General features: G+C 38.1%; 1 protein-coding gene across 1 annotated transcript in view; it reads right to left on the bottom strand.

Annotated features, from left to right (window-relative positions):
- Positions 1-20,569, bottom strand: part of MLIP (muscular LMNA interacting protein) — a 252,780-nt gene extending 232,211 nt beyond the window's left edge. Inside the window, exon 1 of the mRNA XM_086707084.1 lies at positions 20,409-20,569. Coding sequence (XP_086563210.1) covers positions 20,409-20,471 — 63 coding nt within the window. The 5' untranslated portion in view covers positions 20,472-20,569. The remainder of the gene's footprint in view (positions 1-20,408) is intronic.
- Positions 20,570-21,197: the final 628 nt, after the last annotated feature.

The raw sequence follows: 21,197 nt of genomic DNA, 5'->3' as shown, positions 1-21,197 counted from the left end.
CTTTCAAAATGTATCCCCAGGCTGCTGACCTTTGCTTTCTCAACAAATCTGATAAACTTAAGCCTCCCAAGGACTAACATACTATCCTTCCCCTTTTATTAAACATTTCCATTTACAACATCATCTTTATTCAAAATCATGACAGAGAACAATATTCTTGTTAGAAGCACCAACAAATCTCTTTCTCTCTCACACACACGCGCACACACACACAAAAGCATCTACTCAGTTTTAGTGGCTTACAAATGTCCTTTGAGAAGAAATCCTCTATATGAACCCACTTAATCACGTTGGGCTATAGAGTTAATCCAGGAGAGACATGGAAGATTGGCAAGATTCCAGACACCAAACATGTAGGATTAATGCTGCTGGAACTACAGCTGCGTGACATGCCCCTAGCATAGAAACATGGTGAATATTATCACTAGTCCTTTGCAGAGTACACATTGCATTGCCAGTCAAATAAAAACAAAAGCAGAACACGGTGTGGGAAAAAAATAATGCGACCTATTAGAGACCCCCTTTCACTGCCCAAGTCCTTTGATTACTCATCATCTCAAGGGTCAACCAAAATCAAGATCAATAAGTATTACAAGCACTTACTATGCCCCTGTGACTCTCACAAGGTATTATGAGAGATGTCTTTTCCTATTCTGTGGTAAAATTGACCAATAAAACTATATGGTGTTTAAAGTCCACACATCAAGTTTATGATTTAATATACATACACATTGTGTAAGGTATCCCCCCATCCAGTTAATGAGCCCATCCATCACCTCTCATATTTACCTTTTTTATCCCCCTTTGGTGAGAACATTTAAGTCCTACCCCTTTAGCACATTTCAATCATCCAATATAGTGTTAGCTAGTCACCATGTTATAAATTAGATCCCCAGAACATATTCATCTTGTAACCAAAAGTTTGTTCCCTTCCTATTAACCAACCTTTCCTGTTTCACCTGTGCCCCCACCCCACTCCTTGGCAACTAGTTTTCTACTCTGTTAAATGAACATTTTTTAAGTCCTGGCATTATCCACAAGTTCTCAAGGATGTGTGTGTGCCCCTCCCCCATTCATCACCCCCCAGTTGACAAAGTTGAGATTTCTACTCTGTAGTTACTGGGCAGAACATATTTGAGGCCTCACTTCCCTCATCCCTCCATCCAGGGCTGGCCTGGAACCTCCCAGAGCTGTTGTGTCAGAAGAAAATAAGTTTTTACTGTGTTAAGTCAATATATTTGGGTTTATTTGTAACAGCTCTACAAATTCACATGAATTAGGCTAATCATTTTCCCTTTAAAACTTTGGTGACTGGTTGGAATTTCAGGGAAAGAAATTATCAAAATTATTGCATGTGTCATTTCTCACAATAACCCTTGATATGGTCACTACTGTTATCTTCATTTTAGAGTCAAAAACTCTGATATTTAGAGAAGTGAATAGACTTGCCAAGATTACATAGCTGGTGAGTGGTGGGAGCCAGGAATTGTGCAGATCATAATTTTCAGGCTATTGTTTTTCGCCACTATATAATTCCTTTGTCCTTAAGTATGCCGGGCTAAACCAACTCAAATATTTTGAGAGAGATACTGGCATTTCTTAAATTAATGAACTGTTCCTTTTTACATTTTTTTTTATCTTTGCTCAATACTTATCTATATTGTCCATGGTAATAGACTTCAGTTTGGGGGCCCCCATAACATGGCTTACCATATACTGACTTATGCTTTTAAAGGTACACCTTTAGGGTGGCTGGGTGACTCAGTTTGTTGAGCATCCGACTTCGGCTCAGGCCATGATCTCACAATTTGTGAGTTTGAGCCCTGCATTGGACACTGTGATAACAGCTCAGATCCTACAGTCAGCTCCAGATTCTGTATCTCCTTCCTCTCTCTCTCTCTCTCTCTCTCTCTCTCAAAAATAAATACACATTTTAAAAAATAAAAAAGAAGGTACAACTTCAATAATTAAATACATTTATACTAGGGTAATTCCCCATGGTAAAAATTCCAGAATTATTCCAGACTGGCCTTTTTCTGTCAGTGAAGCATGAAACCTAGGGATGTTGCCTTCCATCAGAACTTTCAAGAGGCTATGCTCCACTCTCCTAGGAGATTTATAGAATTACATAAATTAAGACTGGAAGAAACTTCAGATTATCTGGTTTAATATTTTCTTTTTCATAGGGGGTAAAAGAAGACATTTAGACCCAGGGAGGTTAAGCTTGTCTCAGCCATGCTTAAACTGATGGCCAAATCATCCTCAATGCTTCCACAGTACCATGCTGCTCTACTCTAAGAATGGCAATGAGAGACCAAGGGTAAGAGCAACCTTTAATCTTCCCTAAGCTCATAAGATTTATGATGTTAGAAAAAGAAGGAGAAGAAGACGAAGAAGAGGAAGGAGGAGGAGGAGGAGGAGAAAGTGGAAGGGGAGGGGGAGGAGGAGGAAAAGGGGGAAGAAGAAAAGCTACAAACTAACAGAAAACATTTCTAAGCCATATATCCAACAAAGGACATGTATCTACAATGTATTGAAGAAATTCTCAAAAGTCAGCAGTAAGAGGGGCGCCTGGGTGGCTCAGTCGGTTAAGTGTTCAACTCTTGATTTCAGCTCAGGCCATGATCTCATGGTTTGTGGGTTCAAGCTCCACATCAGGCTCCACGCTGAGAGCAAGGAGCCGGCTTGGGATTCTCTCTCTCTCTGCCCCTCCCCACTCACTCTCATTGTCTCTCTCAAAAATAAATAAACTTTTTTAAAAAGTCAGCAGTAAGAAAACAAACAACCTAATTAAAACATGGGTACAAAATCTGAACAGACACATCACAAAAAAGAGATATATTTGGCAAATAGGCACGTGAAAAGATGTTCAACACTATTGGCTATCAAGGAAATGCAAATTAAAAATTCAATGGGATACTACCATACAACCTTTAGAATAACTAAAGTAAAATATAATGACAACACCAAATGCTGGCAAGTGTATAGTGAAAATGGGACTCTTATGTATTACCAATGCGAATGTAAAATGACATAGCTACTCTGGAAAATAGTTTGGCAGCTCTTTCCAAAACACAAAATTGGCTTACCATATGATTCAGGAGTTGCACTCTTAGGGACTTATCCCAAAGAAATTAAAATCTACTTTCACACAGAAATGTGTACATAAATGTTCACAGCAGCTTTATTTTTAATATCTAAAAATTGAAAACCACCCAAATGTCCCTCAATAGGTGAATGGTTAAAAAAATGTGGTATATCCTTACAATGGAATATTACTAAGCAACAAAAAGGAACAGATTGTAGACATGCTACTTGAATGAACCTCAAAGAAGTTACACTAAATGAAAAAAAAACCCTCAAAAGGTTACATACTGCAAAATTCCATTTATTTAACAGTAGTGAAATAACATAATTATAGTTAATCCTTGAACAGGGGTTTGAATGGCTCATGTCCACTTATATGTGAATTTTTTTACAGCACAGTACTGTAAATGTATTTTCTTATGATTTTCTTAATAACATTTTTTCTCTAGCTTACTTTATTGTAAGAATACAGTATATAATACATGTAACACATAAAATACATGTTAACTGTTTATGTTATCAGTAAGCCTCCAATCAGCAGCAGACTATTAATAATTACGGTTTGGGGGAGTCAAAAGTCATACGTGGATTTTCAATTGGGGGAAATTGGCATTCCAACCCCTGTGTTGTTCAAGGGTCAACTGTGTAGATATGAAGAACAGATTAGAGATTGCTAGGGATTTCATGTTTTAAAGAAACTTCAAAATGATTCTCTGAGCTTACACACTAATAGAAATATGAAGGAATAATTGTACTTTAATTGAAAATAAATTATATTAGATATCCTCTTTCTCTTGTTTTTGATTCACAATGTGATAGCATGATTTATAATAAGAAATGTTTGGTCTCTATCCCACTTCTGGCATGGTTTTAGAGCGCCTAGAACCATTGGAGCTTCCTAAGTGATGAGAGTAATCAGGGTGTCTTTTATCATGTTAATGAGGTGACTCAATAATGTAATTAGAAGGTTAGTACTTTCAGACCCATCCCCAAGACCTGGGGGGTGGGGGGTGGGGGCAGGGGAGGAAGGAAGAGGGGCTGGAGATTGGGCTCAGTAGGCAATGGTCAATGATTTAATCAATTGTGCCTATATAAGGAAGCCTCCATAAAACTCAAAAAGGATGGGGTTTGAGAATTTCAGGGTTGATGAACCAGTAGAGCTATGGGGAAATGGATGTTCTGGGAGAGGGCAAAAAAGCACTGGCCCTTCCCCCACACCTTGTCCTATGCAGCTCTTCATCTGGCTGTTGACTCATGTCTTTTAGTATCCTTTATAACAAACTGGTAATCTAGTGAGTAAATAGGTCTCTTGGGTTCTCTGAGCCACTCTAGCAAATTAGTTGAACCCAATGAGGAGGTTGTAGGAACCGCAGATTTTCAGTCAGCTGGATTGTAGGACACTCATCTGGTGTCCAAGAATTGCTTGATAGTGTAGGGAAATCACCCCACCTTCACTGAAATTGGAATCCGAATCTTTAGCTTTGACTGAGAATTTAGATCTCAAAATAGTAATCAAGATTTTGAAAGCTTACTCCTTATATAATGTAAAAGTTATCACTGACCTGACTATATTTCTAGTGACAATTCAATGTTATCAAAATGCATTTCCCTATTTAAAGGGACATTGTTTTAACAGATGCCAAGTGAATTTAGAAGGAGACTACCAAAGTACTATTACTTATTTAGAGTCCACTGTAGTAACATCCTACGTCATTCCACAATGGCTAAGCATTAATCTAATTTTTCAAGAACAAAGAATTAAAAAACTCCCTTGAGGTAAATATCAGTTTTTATTATTTTATTGTTGGACACTGGAATAAACCCCAAGTATGTGTTTGTTTGCTCTGAGGAAAACAGGAAATCACCACACAGGGGGAGCCGAGGTTCTGGAGCTGTCAATGAGAGGGGTATAGGTGTAGTTAGGAGAACAGGTTCTAAACCCAGATTATCCTGAGGCGAAACTCCTCCACTGGCTTGTTATGTGTCCTGGAAAACTGACTTAAGACTTAGTTATTTCAACTGTGAAATGGAAACAATATCATTTACCTTCTAGAGTTGCAGTGCTGACTGCAAGTTAAGTGCTTTGTCTACTTCTTGGAATGTGAAACATGCTCCAGCTATTATCACAATCATCACCTGGGCCAGATTATCCCATTTATCTTAAACTATCAGTCAAAAGATACTTGGTTTTGAAGCTGGGTGTCACATTAAAAATTCAACTTGAAATCCTCTGGAAGAATAAAGTCTTAACATATATTAGACTACTGGATTAAACCACCAATAGCTGTCTCATTATCAATGGTGAAACATCAACAAAAACAGAGTAATGAGAAAAATGTCAGCATGTTTAGTGCCTTTAGAATGACAATAAACTCATTTCTTCCTACAATTATTATTAAGTATCAACCTAAAAGTGTACCTGGGGGGGGCGCCTGGGTGGCGCAGTTGGTTAAGCGTCCGACTTCAGCCAGGTCACGATCTCGCGGTCTGTGAGTTCGAGCCCCGCGTCAGGCTCTGGGCTGATGGCTCAGAGCCTGGAGCCTGTTTCCGATTCTGTGTCTCCCTCTCTCTCTGCCCCTCCCCCATTCATGCTCTGTCTCTCTCTGTCCCAAAAATAATAAATAAACGTTGAAAAAAAAAAAAGTGTACCTGGGGAATTTAAATATACTGGGAAGCAAAAAATAATCCCCTTTACATCTCAAGTATTGTAAAAACAAACCCAAACCAAATGCACAAAAATTCCACCTATCTGGAAATACTCCACTCTATTATACTCCATACTCTGCAGCTACCATTGCAGAGTATGACTCAGGAGAATCTACCCCTCAGCACTGGAATTTGGTAGGATAAGAAAAAAGGTCTAAGCAAAGTATAAGCTCCTCAAAAATAAACATGAAAATCCTCAAAGGAAAATGCAGATTCTATCAATTTCCTAAGTATCTCATTAATCCTAACTGCCAGTGGTAAAGAATTTCCAGGTATCTGAAAATACCTAATACTTAAACACCATTTTTTGGTAGTACTTAATTTTCACAAGGGAATTGGTAATATAACCTGTTTGGGGGGGGGGGGCGGCTAAAATGAGGTCAAATTCATCATTATAAATGGTATTAAAATAGTATCTCTATGGCTGGACTTCTACCCACTCTGAGAAAGTTCCACAACCTCTGTCATCGCTTCATGAACTAGTGCTTTGGCTAACACGTGGAGTCTGCCATTTTCCTCCTGTCACATTCTGGCTGTCACACTGTTCAGTGCTATTGCCAGTGGAAAAATCTACAATTCTGCCACCAATGTCTTGGACGCCTATGGCCACACCAAAGTCTGGGACTCTGAGTGGAGGGTGCTGATGCCTCTGCCAAAAGTGTGAGCGCCCAGCATCCTGAGATTTAATGTTCCTCACATTGCACAGAGATTTCATGGAAGACAATACTTTCCATTTTTACTCACAAGCAAAACTGATAAGGTTGAGTTACAAGTCCATCAGAAGTGATTGACATGGGGGCACCTGGGTGGCTCTGTAGGTTAAGCGTCTGACTCTTAATTTCAGCTCAGGTAATGATCTCACAGTTCATAGGATCAAGCCCCATGATGGGCTCTGTGCTACAGCATGGAGTCTGCTTGGGATTCTGTCTCTCCCTCTCTCTCTCTCTCTCTGCCCCTCCCCCGGCTCAGGAGCATGAGGTTCACATTCTCTCCAAAACAAATAAATAAACATTAAAAAAAAAAGTGATTGGCTTGATCAGTTTGGGATCCCTGTCACTTATCAAATCAGATAAAGCGAATGACATATGCACACACAGAGACATGTCACGATCATGCCAATGCAGTTCATCCATGAACACCACTTCCCATGTATCAGACGCTGTTCTAAGTACCAGGAAAATACAGCTCCTGACCTAGAGGACTTTACAGTCTGCTGGTGGCCAAAGCTGTTCAGGCAAAAGGACAAAAGCACTCAAGGTTTCTATAAATCTGATCTCAAATGAAGAATAGAGCACCAAATACGACATACCTTGAATTCTTCTCTGATACAATCTCATCAATTCAGCAGAGTCATAAATATGTGAGATTATTGTGAAGAAAAATACCACGCTGTTTGAAATTTCAGTAAAACTGAAAAATTCAATTCAACCCGTGGTATTGTAGCCTTTATTTGGATTATTAAGATTCTATGCTTTAGCTCCAAGAGATGTGCTGTGCAAATATATTCACTGATTGCATGTTGGTGGGTCTGCCAACATGGAGGGTCCATAAAAGAATCATTCATAACATCTGTATCCTTGTAGGAAGAAAGTAATATATATTCCACTATACCACCATTCTTAAATTTTCTTGTATTCTATAATAGATTAGTAACTAATTCCCCTACTGTGCCCAGCATTTTAACTTTTGTACATAATGTTGTAATAATTATCATAACTAAATATTTGTATAGTTCTTCACTTCAAACAGATTTCTAGAGTAAAATTATCTGGCTAGTATGTAACTATTTAATACCTCTGTATTATGCTCCAGAAAAGTGGTACTAATTTACCGTGCTACGTGTACTGTATGAAACTGTATGTTGTATAGAAAATTTCTTGAATAAAAAATTAACTAATTGTCGGAAGTGTTGCTTTCCTGGGAAAATATCTTACGTGCAGATGAAGGTAAGAGATACAAACTATGATATCCTGAATGAAATAGTTTCTAGATTTGCAACTGTTTTGAATCAGACAGCACTGTCAACCGTATTTCTGCTCTTCTTTTGAACATTTTACACACGCACACACACAGGCATCAGGATGCCTTCCTCAACTCCTTCTACTTACCTGTATGCTTCCCCTCCTGAAAGTATCCTGACTTGGTAAGTCTAGCTGTTACTAGTATAATTTTTATTAATTATATGAGCCGCATATTAGGTTTGATCCTAGTTATTTGCAACTCACAATGTAGCCATTTATTCCTATGTTTATATAGTACTTACATTCATCTAACACAATTATTCTCCATGGAAAGTGGGCCATAATGTCTTTCACAAAGGGCACCATGTATTTTTGAATCTTTGTCAGTCTACACAGGACAGACATAAAATTGAAACTTAAAGTTTGGGGCATCTCCATGGTTCAGCTGGTTAAGCACCTAACTCTTCAGTCCAGGTGGTGATTTCACGGTTTGTGAGTTTAACCCCCACATCAGGCTCTGCACTGACAGCGTGGAGCCTACTTGGGGTTCTGTCTCCCTCTCTCTCTGCCCCTCCCACGCTTGTTCTCTATCTCCCTCTCAAAATACATAAACTTAAAAAAAAAATTAAAACTTGGATGATAACACCCTTCCTTGTGGGAAAGTAAGCATGGCCTCTAGCCTGAGAGTGAGTTTGAAATCACACGTGGTCTGTCTAAAGAAAACAAACTACAATCATAACCTAGGGTTTCTCAGACACAAGGGATAACTTGGGCACCACTACGATTCTATCTCTAACGACCACCAGTTACTGAGTGTGTATTACGCACAGCACTTTCCACATATTTCCTCATTTTCAGTCCCTATAACAGCCCCAGGAGGTAAGTCATATCCCATTTCACAGATGAGGGAACTGTAGCTCACATAGTTTGAGCACATGAGAGCCCAGATATGAATTCTTACCCCAGAGTCCTCGCATTTAACCACCAAAATCACTATGGCACAAAGAAGAGTAAAAACTAGAAACTTCTTAATTTTCAACACTCAAACTTTTAGAAATGGCATAAAATACCTTTAGTTATATGCTCAGAATATTTTTTGGCATTCCGTTTAACATAGTCTATGTTAAATAGTTCCACATAATGCCATGTATCTCTCAATAAAGAATAAAGGTATTCCACAACACTCATCACCTACTGAAAACACAAAGCATTGAGGACGAGCTTTCAAAAGAAATCCAGGGGCTTCTGGTTCAAGATGGCTGATGGAATACGTCAGTTTCTCTCAAATCCTTTTCTTGACTCTATTAAAATAAAAGGAATTTAAAAGAATAAACCCACAACAATAAAAGATTTGGAAGGGGAGAGCAGTCAGCACAAAAAAAGTACCTCGTAAATTTCTGGAAGATGAAAAGGAGATGAAGGTATATGGCTATGCTATGAAACAGAGCTACAGTCAGGAAGGAACCCTAATAAATATCTTTCCAAACCCTGCAGGATGCACCAGACTCAAGGCAGGCAAATTCCACTAGGGTCATGACTTTAATAGGGTTGCAAAGAAGAGAATTCATTGCAAATCTCCAAGACCAACTCCCTCTTCTCCTTCCATACACCATGCAGAGGAGTCCCGGCCACCAGGAGGTCAGCAAGCTGCAAGCAGAGGACCCCCAGGATCGATGGATGGATGGATGGATGGATGGATGGATGGATGGATGGATGAATCGATAAGCAAAAGCAGATAAAACAACAAAACATGCAGGAATTTCCAGATTGAAAGCTGAGCTCAACTGGAACAAAAACAAAATTGGAACAAAACTACTTTATTTCCCATGTTTCCTTCACATATTCTAAAAGAACTCCCCACTCTCTGTGATAAGCTTATTAATTCATGCTGACATTTCCTCCTTCGGTCTCCCACTACGACATGCTATCCCAGAGAAATTATTACAGGTTTAGGAAAGCAACCTTAGGGGCTCTCTCATCTGCTCCTGAGATGAATGTCATCAAGTTAGTATTTAAAAGCATGAGGTGGTCTCTGAATTGCTGCCTTCTGACATCCACAAGGGCAGGAGGCCTATTTTGAAGAACAAACTGGGGGTGACGTCTTCCCCAGAAGCTACATACACAAGGCAACACCCATTAGCTGAGAAGAAAATTGAGGAAAGTACCCTTGAGAAATGTTTAGATTGTAAATAAAGGAGAAAACTGGCAATTAAACCACAGACACCCTCTCACCATTTAAAAAATCACCTCCTTATTTTTATGAAGATCATGTAGCAAAATAAAGCCCATAACTCTGTAATGTAATTACATCACTAATACAACAGTCTATTTGTCATTCCCTGAGGGGAGCCGTAGTTGGGGCAGAACAACTAGGTATGTAAGTTATTGTAATTCCCACAATGAGAACCTAGAAAATATTTCGCCGCACGTACAGTGTGTTATAAATGTCAGTGTGAAAGCACAGTTCGCTTAAAGCCTGCAATCCATCTCCCTTCTGTTATTCACCAACACACAGAGCTGCATCAAAAGATCCATTCAAACAGTGCATCTCAGACTTACATTATCAGCAGACACTGCTTTAATTAGCAGTGGTTTTCAAAGGACTGGATGGCTTCAAGAACTTCATTTGAACCATAAGTAGAAATCTGGCTCCTTATCAGTTTCACTTTGCTCTCCCCTCCCGTCCCTGGGTGTTAACTGACACAGCCCTCATTTTTCTTAAAGGAAAAAGAAAAATGGAAACGGTGGTGAGGATTTTGCCATTCGGTGCAGTCTACTTTTTCCCTCAACCTTCAGCAGTGCAAAGGGACTAAAATTAGAATTGCACAGGGACCAAGATATCTGTGTCAGGCACACTGCCGAGAGTGGTAAGAACGACAAAAGGGAATGAGTAAGAGCTAAAGAAACCCATCTTAGAAATAACATTTAAAACACAGGCCTGGGGCGCCTGGGTGGCGCAGTCGGTTAAGCGTCCGACTTCAGCCAGGTCACGATCTCGCGGTCCGGGAGTTCGAGCCCCGCGTCGGGCTCTGGGCTGATGGCTCAGAGCCTGGAGCCTGTTTCCGATTCTGTGTCTCCCTCTCTCTCTGCCCCTCCCCTGTTCATGCTCTGTCTCTCTCTGTCCCAAAAATAAATAAACGTTGAAAAAAAAAAATTAAAAAAAAAAATAAATAAAACACAGGCTTTATGTATTCTAAAATTTTGTTCCCGATGAAAACACAGCATCTACTTTATTTTACGTAGTATTATGAGAACATACAATGCTTTATTCTGACAATATTTTGGTATTAATATTAAGCCACTTGTATGCTACTTTCTCAATCTATTCCATAAGGTTCACACATGATCCCATTCTCAAATCTTTGTGGCTTCTTCGCGTAAACATAAAACATCTGTGCGATTCAACTCATGAGTACTGAACTGTGAACTTTTTATACCACAGTCTAAATAAACTACTAACAAGGACTTCGACTTTACATTTGGTCAGTGAGGACATAAAAATATAATATTTTTCAAGGTTTCTAGTGTTTGTGTAAATAGGCATTGTTTGGTATGGAAAGGATTTAATAACCACACAGCCGGTGGGTACTTCCTACAGACTTATAAAAGGCTAGAGAATATATGCTAATCCAACCCAATCTCTCAGGCTGTAGAGAAGGAAACCAAAGGTTATGTGATTGAAGTAAAGTCACACAAACACAACTTGAACACCAATAATGGTCTCCTCGACTCAGATGCAACACACTTTTTACCACACTAGATGGCACTTAGAAAAAGAGAGAAGACTCCTTCTTTGGAGTCAGAAGTACACACACACACACACACACACACACACACACACACAATGACACAGGTTCTGTGTTTCGATTTTCATAGATGCTAAGATGGTACTCAGAACACATGCATGTGCTCACCTACCCTAACTCATCATTTTTCCAGTCTTCTTTCTGCAATTATACCCATTAAGACTTCAATTCCTATTGCTTAGTAATTTCCTATCGATCCCAATGGTCCATGGCATCTTGTCTCCTCCCTCCTTTTTGCTTTTTTTTATTCCAAGCTACAGAGTCTTCAAGTATTACTAAAATTTTGTTACTAGCTCTATGAAAAGGAGGCCAGAGAGAAGTTAGGGTGGAATTACTTCTTATGCAAAATGAGACTTAAGAGCAATTATTTAGGCTTTTACTTTGATCTGCCAAATGATTAGATTTAATGGTTATTCTTTGCAATTATACTTCACCTGGGGTAAAATCAAAATCTTCTTATCCTTCATAATGCTGGAGGGATGTCTCAGTTCTTTGGAGAACATTATCTTAACCTGTCAACTCTCTAATACCTGGTGCTGACTGATCAATCCTACAACCGCTTTACTGACTTCTCAGGGAGTCCTTATCTCCATGAGAAAGGGGAATAAATTAATCTTACTAAAAATTCAGAAGTGACACTGAGTTCAGAAACGCAGAGAATCCTAGTCCTGGATTTCCTGCATTTGCCTTCCAGTTGAAGGATACTCACTGAGACACTATAAAATGTTGCTTATTAATGCCTATCTGTTTTCTCTTTTTTTTTTTAGATAATTATTTCCAGAGTATTTTGGATGTCAACTTATTACAGAACTCTAGCCCTCTCTGGAGAAAAAGGATTAATCAATGCAAAATGTACTTTTCATGAATGGGCCATCCTGGGAGAGGTGCCACACAGAGACACAGAATGTACTGTAGGCACCACAAACATGTTAAGGAGACCAGCAGCATTCTTAAAGATGCCCAGATGCCTACCATTCTCCATGATGGTGTCACACATACAAACAAACATGAGCCAGCATCACAGAGGAGTTAAGGTTTGGGGACAAATTAACTTATATCCTCTACCATCAAAATGATCCCTCCAACAAAATGGGCACCCAAAGCAACTTTATCAGTAAAATCCAGAACATAGCAAGAGTCATTGGTCTACTCTTACAAACGGCAGAAAAATGGGAAGAGTTTTCTAAAATAAATAATCAGATGTCAAAGAGAAGGAGATGTAGCTGTTCATTTGTTTGTTTACATCTTTCCTTCCTTTTCGTCACTATAAAAATTAGCATAAAAGGATCCAGGGCAATCCATTATGATAAAGATACATAGATCCAGGACCTGACCACAAGAGGATTATGAATCTAAATTTACCACTTATTTTATTATATGATGCCGTCTTGTCAGGAATTAGGTATGGATCAAAATCAACACTCAAGTTGTACTAAAAATCAGCTCTGAATGACACATCAGAAACATCCATAGTCTAAAGGTTTTTTGCAAGTATGTCAGCACCTACTGAGTATCTGTTACCCATGACTCTAGTTAGACAAAATTAGAAAAATAAGTAGATAAGTGGTGTTGATTCAAAATCTTGAGAGCTTCCCAGGTGAAATTTGAAATTGGTCCCCACACACGGAGAGCTAGGAGAGACCAAATAGGCAGACTGCTCCAGACTGCTAAGTGGCAGGTTTAATAGGCAAGGAACTTACTTGTTAAACTTGTCTTAGGTGTCACAAAATGAGTAGATCTCCACACCCAACTGGCATAATCATAAAAGTTTGCATAGGGGCCTTAACCGGGTTCAGACACGATCATCCAGGTGGTCTCAACAACACCTTACTCTCTCAAGGCTACCTCCTTAAAAACAGCTCCCATGTGGAATGATAGGCAGAATGTATATTCCAAGGAAAGTGGTGGTAGGAGGGGGAGGAGCCTCCAATTGCTGGGGTCCAGATTGTGGGTCAACCAGGGTCACGTCCTTTGAGTGACCGCTAATAGTCAATATTATGACAGAATAAAATATGTTACTATATAAAATGATTTACAATAGCTCCACTGTTAAGACATTCTGATGAATAATTACAGACTTGCTGTCTCAAGTCTATGTGAGAAAAGAGAATTGGGATGTTTATGTTTTCTCTACTTAAAATATTTCCAAGCTACTAAAATTTACCATTATTATTTCATAACCTACTAAAAAATGATAAAATATAATAATCTCTTCAGTGGCCAAGACTCTATCATGTCCACTACAGTCCATAGGACCCTGTCTTGTTCAACACAGGCATTCAGAAATGTCCACTGATTTGAAAGGCTCATTCTCCTTTTGCTGAGGACATTTCTACCTAATAGACACAAGCTTGAACCTATGAAGATGTCCCCCAACAAAAGCCACATTTGTCATCAGATACTAACATTGGGAACTATCACCAAAGTGCCAGTCCCATGTTTTTTCTTTGCTAACAAATTTCTTCATAGAAAATAATTAATTTTATTTGTGTTAATGAAGCTATAAATAACTAATTGCACCTTACTTTAAAAGTGCACTCCCGGGGCGCCTGGGTGGCGCAGTCGGTTAAGCGTCCGACTTCAGCCAGGTCACGATCTCGCAGTCCGTGAGTTCGAGCCCCGCATCAGGCTCTGGGCTGATGGCTCGGAGCCTGGAGCCTGTTTCCGATTCTGTGTCTCCCTCTCTCTCTGCCCCTCCCCCGTTCATGCTCTGTCTCTCTCTGTCCCAAAACTAAATAAACGTTGAAAAAAAAAATAAAATAAAATAAAAGTGCACTCCCTGAATTGTCACAGAATTTCAGAACGCATAGTTTTCTGTGTTTTTTTCTTCAGTTTTCTTTTCTTTCATTGTATCAAAAAGAAATGGTGTGATCTCTTTTTTTATGAAACTGAAAATAATGTTTGTTGTGAGATCACAGGTAAATTTACACATCACTGGATAAACTTTTCCCCCCAAAATTCAAAATAAGTTGAAAAATTTTAAATATAAAAAGTAAAATTTCAATTATTAAAAATTTAAGTTTAATCTCCTTATAATTAGATACATGCTGTTAAAAAAAATCTGTCAGATGACATAAGTTCTCAGTATCCATATTTTTTTTTACTCAAAAAAGCAATATTTATGACATTCAGAAGTTGACTACTATGTTACTTTGCTTCTACGAAGCTTCAACATGTAATGAATTGGATGACTTACCCTTCTTATTATCATTATATTTGTCATACTTAGTGAGCATTTATTACTTGGAAACATACAATTGTCTCTTGAGACATATTATACTTATGGGATAGAAATTATTAGATTTATGCAGGGGCGCCTGGGTGGCGCAGTCGGTTAAGCGTCCGACTTCAGCCAGGTCACGATCTCGCGGTCCGTGAGTTCGAGCCCCGCGTCAGGCTCTGGGCTGATGGCTCAGAGCCTGGAGCCTGTTTCCGATTCTGTGTCTCCTTCTCTCTCTGCCCCTCCCCCGTTCATGCTCTGTCTCTCTCTGTCCCAAAAATAAATAAACGTTGAAAAAATAAAATAAAATAAAAGTGCACTCCCTGAATTGTCACAGAATTTCAGAACGCATAGTTTTCTGTGTTTTTTTCTTCAGTTTTCTTTCATTGTATCAAAAAGAAATGGTGTGATCTCTTTTTTTATGAAACTGAAAATAATGTTTGTTGTGAGATCACAGGTAAATTTACACATCACTGGATAAACTTTTCCCCCCAAAATTCAAAATAAGTTGAAAAATTTTAAATATAAAAAGTAAAATTTCAATTATTAAAAATTTAAGTTTAATCTCCTTATAATTAGATACATGCTGTTAAAAAAAATCTGTCAGATGACATAAGTTCTCAGTATCCATATTTTTTTTTACTCAAAAAAGCAATATTTATGACATTCAGAAGTTGACTACTATGTTACTTTGCTTCTACGAAGCTTCAACATGTAATGAATTGGATGACTTACCCTTCTTATTATCATTATATTTGTCATACTTAGTGAGCATTTATTACTTGGAAACATACAATTGTCTCTTGAGACATATTATACTTATGGGATAGAAATTATTAGATTTATGCAGGGGCGCCTGGGTGGCGCAGTCGGTTAAGCGTCCGACTTCAGCCAGGTCACGATCTCGCGGTCCGTGAGTTCGAGCCCCGCGTCGGGCTCTGGGCTGATGGCTCGGAGCCTGGAGCCTGTTTCCGATTCTGTGTCTCCCTCTCTCTCTGCCTCTCGCCCCTTCATGCTCTGTCTCTCTCTGTCCCAAAAATAAATAAAAACGTTGAAAAAAAAATTTTTTTTAAAGATTTATGCGTAAAGTCTACTTGTGCTTTCATCTGTTAGAGAAAGAGCCATCATTATTTCAGAATACCCTGAAGTGCATGACTATTTTTACTACTCTGTTAATACATGAATTGTTCCTTTTCATTAAGAAATTTTAGTTGAAGTTAAATGCTCCGTTGATTTGTTTAATAATCTAAAAGAAAAAGATTTGAGGAAATAGTCAGGATGTCCTTCCTTAATTTTACTTATTTATTAAAATGTGCTAAACAGAAATTATTTACTTTCAACACTATTCCAGAAATAACCTCATGTTATAGATATAAATGATACCCAGCTTAAATTTATTATTTTGTGTATCATTATTCTGAAAATGAAACTCATAAATAAAATCAGACAATTAATATACTGACACACCGCTTCCTAAACTAGAGAACACTAGTTAGAATATTCATTGTCATGGTAAACACATTAAAATGCATTACACTGGTAGGGAGTTTAAGAAATACTAGATTAACCTCCAGAGTGTCTCCTGGCCTTCAGTGTGTTAAAATACATTAGGAGTCTCCAAAAGGAAATAGACTGTGCAGTTCATTCTGTACACAGTGTTGCATGAATATTCTTAAGCATAGATTAGAACCTCTTTTCATGGAGCAGTATGGAAAATCAGAATTTTAAGGAATGTACTTTGGGGAACTCACGATACAATAGTTACTCAAGCCTCATCAGAAAAAACAAAAGATCCATTCAGTTCCAACATCAGTTATTGTGGAACCAACCAAACAAAAGTGTATTGTTACAAAATAGTTCCCTCCCTCCCTGCACCCCCACAAAAACTACCTTCAGAATAATTTGGATTTTGCAGAATCAGGGATGACTAAAATATCTACCACAGCTTACTATGTTGTTGGTTTATCAAGGGATGGAAATGTCCTTTTAAGCCCATGGTAATTGATTTTTCTTTTCATGTGTCAAAAAATGGAACAGTATCAGGGGCACCTGGGTGGCTCAGTTAAGTGTCCAACTTCAGCTCTGGTCATGATCTCGCGGTTGGTGGGTTCAAACCCCACGTGGGGCTCTGTGCTGACAGCTTGGAACCTGGAGCCTGCTTCCATTTCTGTGTCTCCCTCTCTTTCTGCCCCTCCCCAACTCGTACTCTGTCTCTTTCTTTCTCAAAAATAAATAAATATTAAAAAATTATTTTAAAAATTGAGATAATATCAACCAATTTGTGAAAAATAGATTGGTTTGGTAAATTTAGGACATTTTGAAGGATTTGAGTATCATATTTCTTATCTGATTATTTATTGATACACCTTTAATTGCCAAGCTCCCAGGAATCTTTATTTTAATCACCAAAGAGCAACAAATTCAGGGCAAAAAAAAAAAAGTCAATAGCTAAAGGTAGCAATTCTCTCCCCCCTATAAGGCGAGATCCATATTGGATATGTAGTAAAGAATCCTATTTTATTTTTGTGTAGATCCTTCAGTAGAATAAACTGATGAATTTTAAAAATCTGTAAGACCAGGGGCGCCTGGGAGGCTCAGTTGGTTGGGCATCCAACTTGAGCTCAGGTCATGATCTTACAGTTTGTGAGTTCGAGATCCACGTCAGGCTCCATGCTGACAGCTCAGAGCCTGGAGCCTGCCTTGGATTCTGTGTCTCCTCCTCTCTCTGCCCCTCCCATGTTCATGCTCTGTCTCTGTCTCTCAATAATAAATAAGCATTAAAAAATTTTGTTTAAAAAAATCTGTAAGACTTTTAATTTTCTTATTTGCTATAGATCTCACCTTGGAAATTTTTTTCAAATTCAGCCAATCATGTAAATGTCTTAATTGTGTCATATATTTCATAACATTGTTCATAATACAGATCTTTATGAGAAGTACACCTTTCATTTTAAAGAAGACGCATATTATAATTCAGCAATATTATACTGGGCCCATGTTTAAATATTTTAATAGAAAAATATTCTCTCCTTTTAAAGCCCTATTTTTACAAACTTTACTGTTTGTAATAAATTTAATAATTTTCAGAACCTAGTGAACTCTACAAAAACATACATACATACATTTATTTATTTATTTATTTATTTATTTATTTATAGTGTGTGGGCAGAGAAAGAGGAAGAGAGAGAGAATCCCAAGCAGGCTCTATACCATCAGCACAGAACCCAACACGGGACTCAAACTCACAAAAAGTGAGATCATGACCTGAGCTGAAATGAAGAGTCAGATGCCCAACTGACTGAGCCACCCAGGCACCCCTCAAAAATACATTTTTAACTATATCTGGCAACCTAGCCAGTCATACTGTATTATACCAGGATTAACCACATTTCTATAGTAAACTTTCAAAGATATGTTACATATTTTCCTGCTCTCTTAGAGACACTGAATATAAGGTAACCTTTTCTTGCTAACAGTGGCAGAATTCCTTTATCTGAAAGACATCTGAGTTACAGATGTAGCTCTGTGTGCTTATAGAGACTATTGTCCATACGACGAAACTTTCATGTGTTCCCCCTTCTGCAAGAACCATCTCTTCTCAGTACAGATTAGATATTCCCATGCCTTCTGATTTGTCCCGTGTTTCCCTCCACTCTTCTTGAACTTAATCAGAGGCTGGTCCTAGATCTCTCCTCCAGGGAAATGTTCATAAACTTTGTGATAGCTGCTTCCTCTAAGGAGAGGTTTTTGCTCACTTTTAGATTTATACCTGCGTTCAAGATAGAGTCCTGAATCCAGAATGTCTGACCCTCCAGAAAGTAAAATGTGAAATAAGAGACCATTCTCACTTTTGTTCACTTGCCCCACATCCACCGTATTTGCAAAACTTCCCATAAAATATTGCCAAAAACCTCTGGGTCAAATTTCACAATAATTCATAGCAACTCTTACTCATGTATTTATTTACTCTCTTTCTGGTTGCATAATGGGTTTACAGCCACTAAGCCTTGACGGTTAGCATATCTGAGTTTTCCTTTTACTTTGAATCACATTTCAGATTTCTCTTTCCATAGTAATAAACTTTGGGTATGTACTTTCTAAGCAAGTCAAGCCTACACCAGTTTGAAAATAACAGTTCAGAGCAGGGAATCCACATACATTATAGTTTTTCATCTTCACGACACCCTTCAAATCAGTATGATGTCTCGCCATCTTACTAGTGAGTTAACAGAGACTCAGAAGCCACAACAAAATCCCACAGTCCTACATTTTGAAGTTGTGGTGTAAGAACTGTCACCCAGACCTTTTTCTCTCAAAACCCCAGTTAGTTCATAATAAAACATAGTTTTCCAAAATAGTCAAAAAGCCAAATAGTGGCCATTACTTGTTTAGACAACCACTAGAACAGAGATCCACTGCTAATATTTAACATGATGATCTGAATTCTTTCAGTTATATTGTAGTCAATATATTTCGTCAAAGCTTTGAAATTCTAATGTACTTCAAGAATTTTCAACCCTCGGTTTATTTCTTCCTCTTTCAAGATTTAACATCATTAAGAGTACATAAATCTCTATTTCAAACATCCAGAACAATGCATTCTCATGACTTTCAGAAGTCCCGGTCTAGGGGCCCCTGGGTGGCGCAGTCGGTTAAGCGTCCGACTTCAGCCAGGTCACGATCTCGCGGTCCGTGAGTTCGAGCCCCGCGTCGGGCTCTGGGCTGACGGCTCGGAGCCTGGAGCCTGTTTCTGATTCTGTGTGTCTCCCTCTCTCTCTGCCCCTCCCCCGTTCATGCTCTGTCTCTCTCTGTCCCAAAAATAAATGAATGTTGAAAAAAAAAAATTAAAAAAAAAAAAAAGAAGTCCCGGTCTTAAAGTTGACATAGTTTTACGTTTTGCTACTTGTACTGTTGTTAAAATTAGCCATGCCCTGTTGTAACGTTAACTCCGTAGCCACAGTAAATTTACAAGCATAATTAGCCTCCTACACCCATCGGGTGAGCCATGAACAGCACATTCTACTATTCAAGTTTATGGTGTATTTTGTGTTTGAACAAAAACAGGTGAACACTACTGTTCATTGACATGTAATTTCTTAACATCAAGGTAAACTTGTTTTATAACTTTCATAACAAAAAAATTAAAACTTTTAGAGACTTTACCCTTACACTAGAAGTTTGTTAACTTATTTGATAAAACATTAGAATAGACTAGGATATTTATATATTTTTCTTTACACATATTCCTAATATCTCTGAGAGAAACTGGACTTTGCTCAGCTTCATCTCAATTAATGAAATAATCTTCCAGTATCGAACAATCACAACAAGGGCTCAAAATAAATAGATTCTGGTTTTAAAAAGGAAGGTAAACCACATCATTCAACTAAAATCCATTTTGCCCACATTGTAGTACTGAAATTTTATTAATAATTTTATCACACTGTGTTCAGCAAAACCCATGAACTCATTAATTTTAAGACGGTTGACCAGAAAAAACAAAAAACAAAAAAACAAAAAAAAACACATGGAAATACAAGCTAGTTAGTACAACTTTTTCAATCTGTGATAGTTGTTTTTTTACTGTCAATTACATTATAAATCTGTGATAAATCTCACACATCTTACCGTCAGTTTCTCCTCTAAATTCTCATTTAATAAGCTTCCTTTTTCATGCTTTTCAAATTCCATGTTGCAAGAGAATGAGAGAGACAGAGAGACAGTGGGAGAGAGAGAGAGAGAGAAACAGAAAAAGAGATTCAGATTCTGTCTAGAAAATGATTTGACGTGCTTACATGTTAGATATTGCAGGACATTCCAAGTTGTGAGAGCTCAGGACACTATCAGAAAGCCCTGGCGATAATTTCTGGTTAGCTAGTGTTTCCATTTATAGATGTTCAAACCCCATAAACAGAGCACTGAGGAGAAGTCAGGCAGCTGGCCTTAGATAATGATAAATGTCACTAGATATAAAAGCAAACTCTTCAACAGGAGAATATTCCAACAGGTTAGGTTCCTTGAACCATGAAAGATGCATGTGACAAAAAGCCACTATCAAAGAATTCATTCATAGCGTTGGAGCACAATAAAATATACTCTACAACACAGACCTAATAAATCAGTTTACAAAGGACAAATGTAATCGTCATGTAGCCAATATGAATCAGCCAGCCTAGTTCTTCCAAATTCCAGTTTGTGTTCTCGTAGTCCAGATATTTATGCATTATTTTGTAGCTCAAAGTTTAAAAAGCTACTTATAGGGGGAGAAAATAGCTAGTTAAAACTATTAACACACAACATATATATTCAAGGGGTATTGCCAATGTTATTCTGAAAAGTTGGCAAATGGTGTTTAGAAACAACGTAAAATAAAAGTGGTGTTTCCCTTCATTAAAAAAAAAAAAAGATTATTCTCTT

This window comes from Puma concolor, chromosome B2, assembly GCF_028749965.1.
Source record: "Puma concolor isolate L17-30 chromosome B2, mPumCon1.1.hap2, whole genome shotgun sequence".
In the NCBI taxonomy this organism is placed as follows: domain Eukaryota; kingdom Metazoa; phylum Chordata; class Mammalia; order Carnivora; family Felidae; genus Puma; species Puma concolor.
This window is presented reverse-complemented; position numbering and strand designations above follow the sequence as displayed.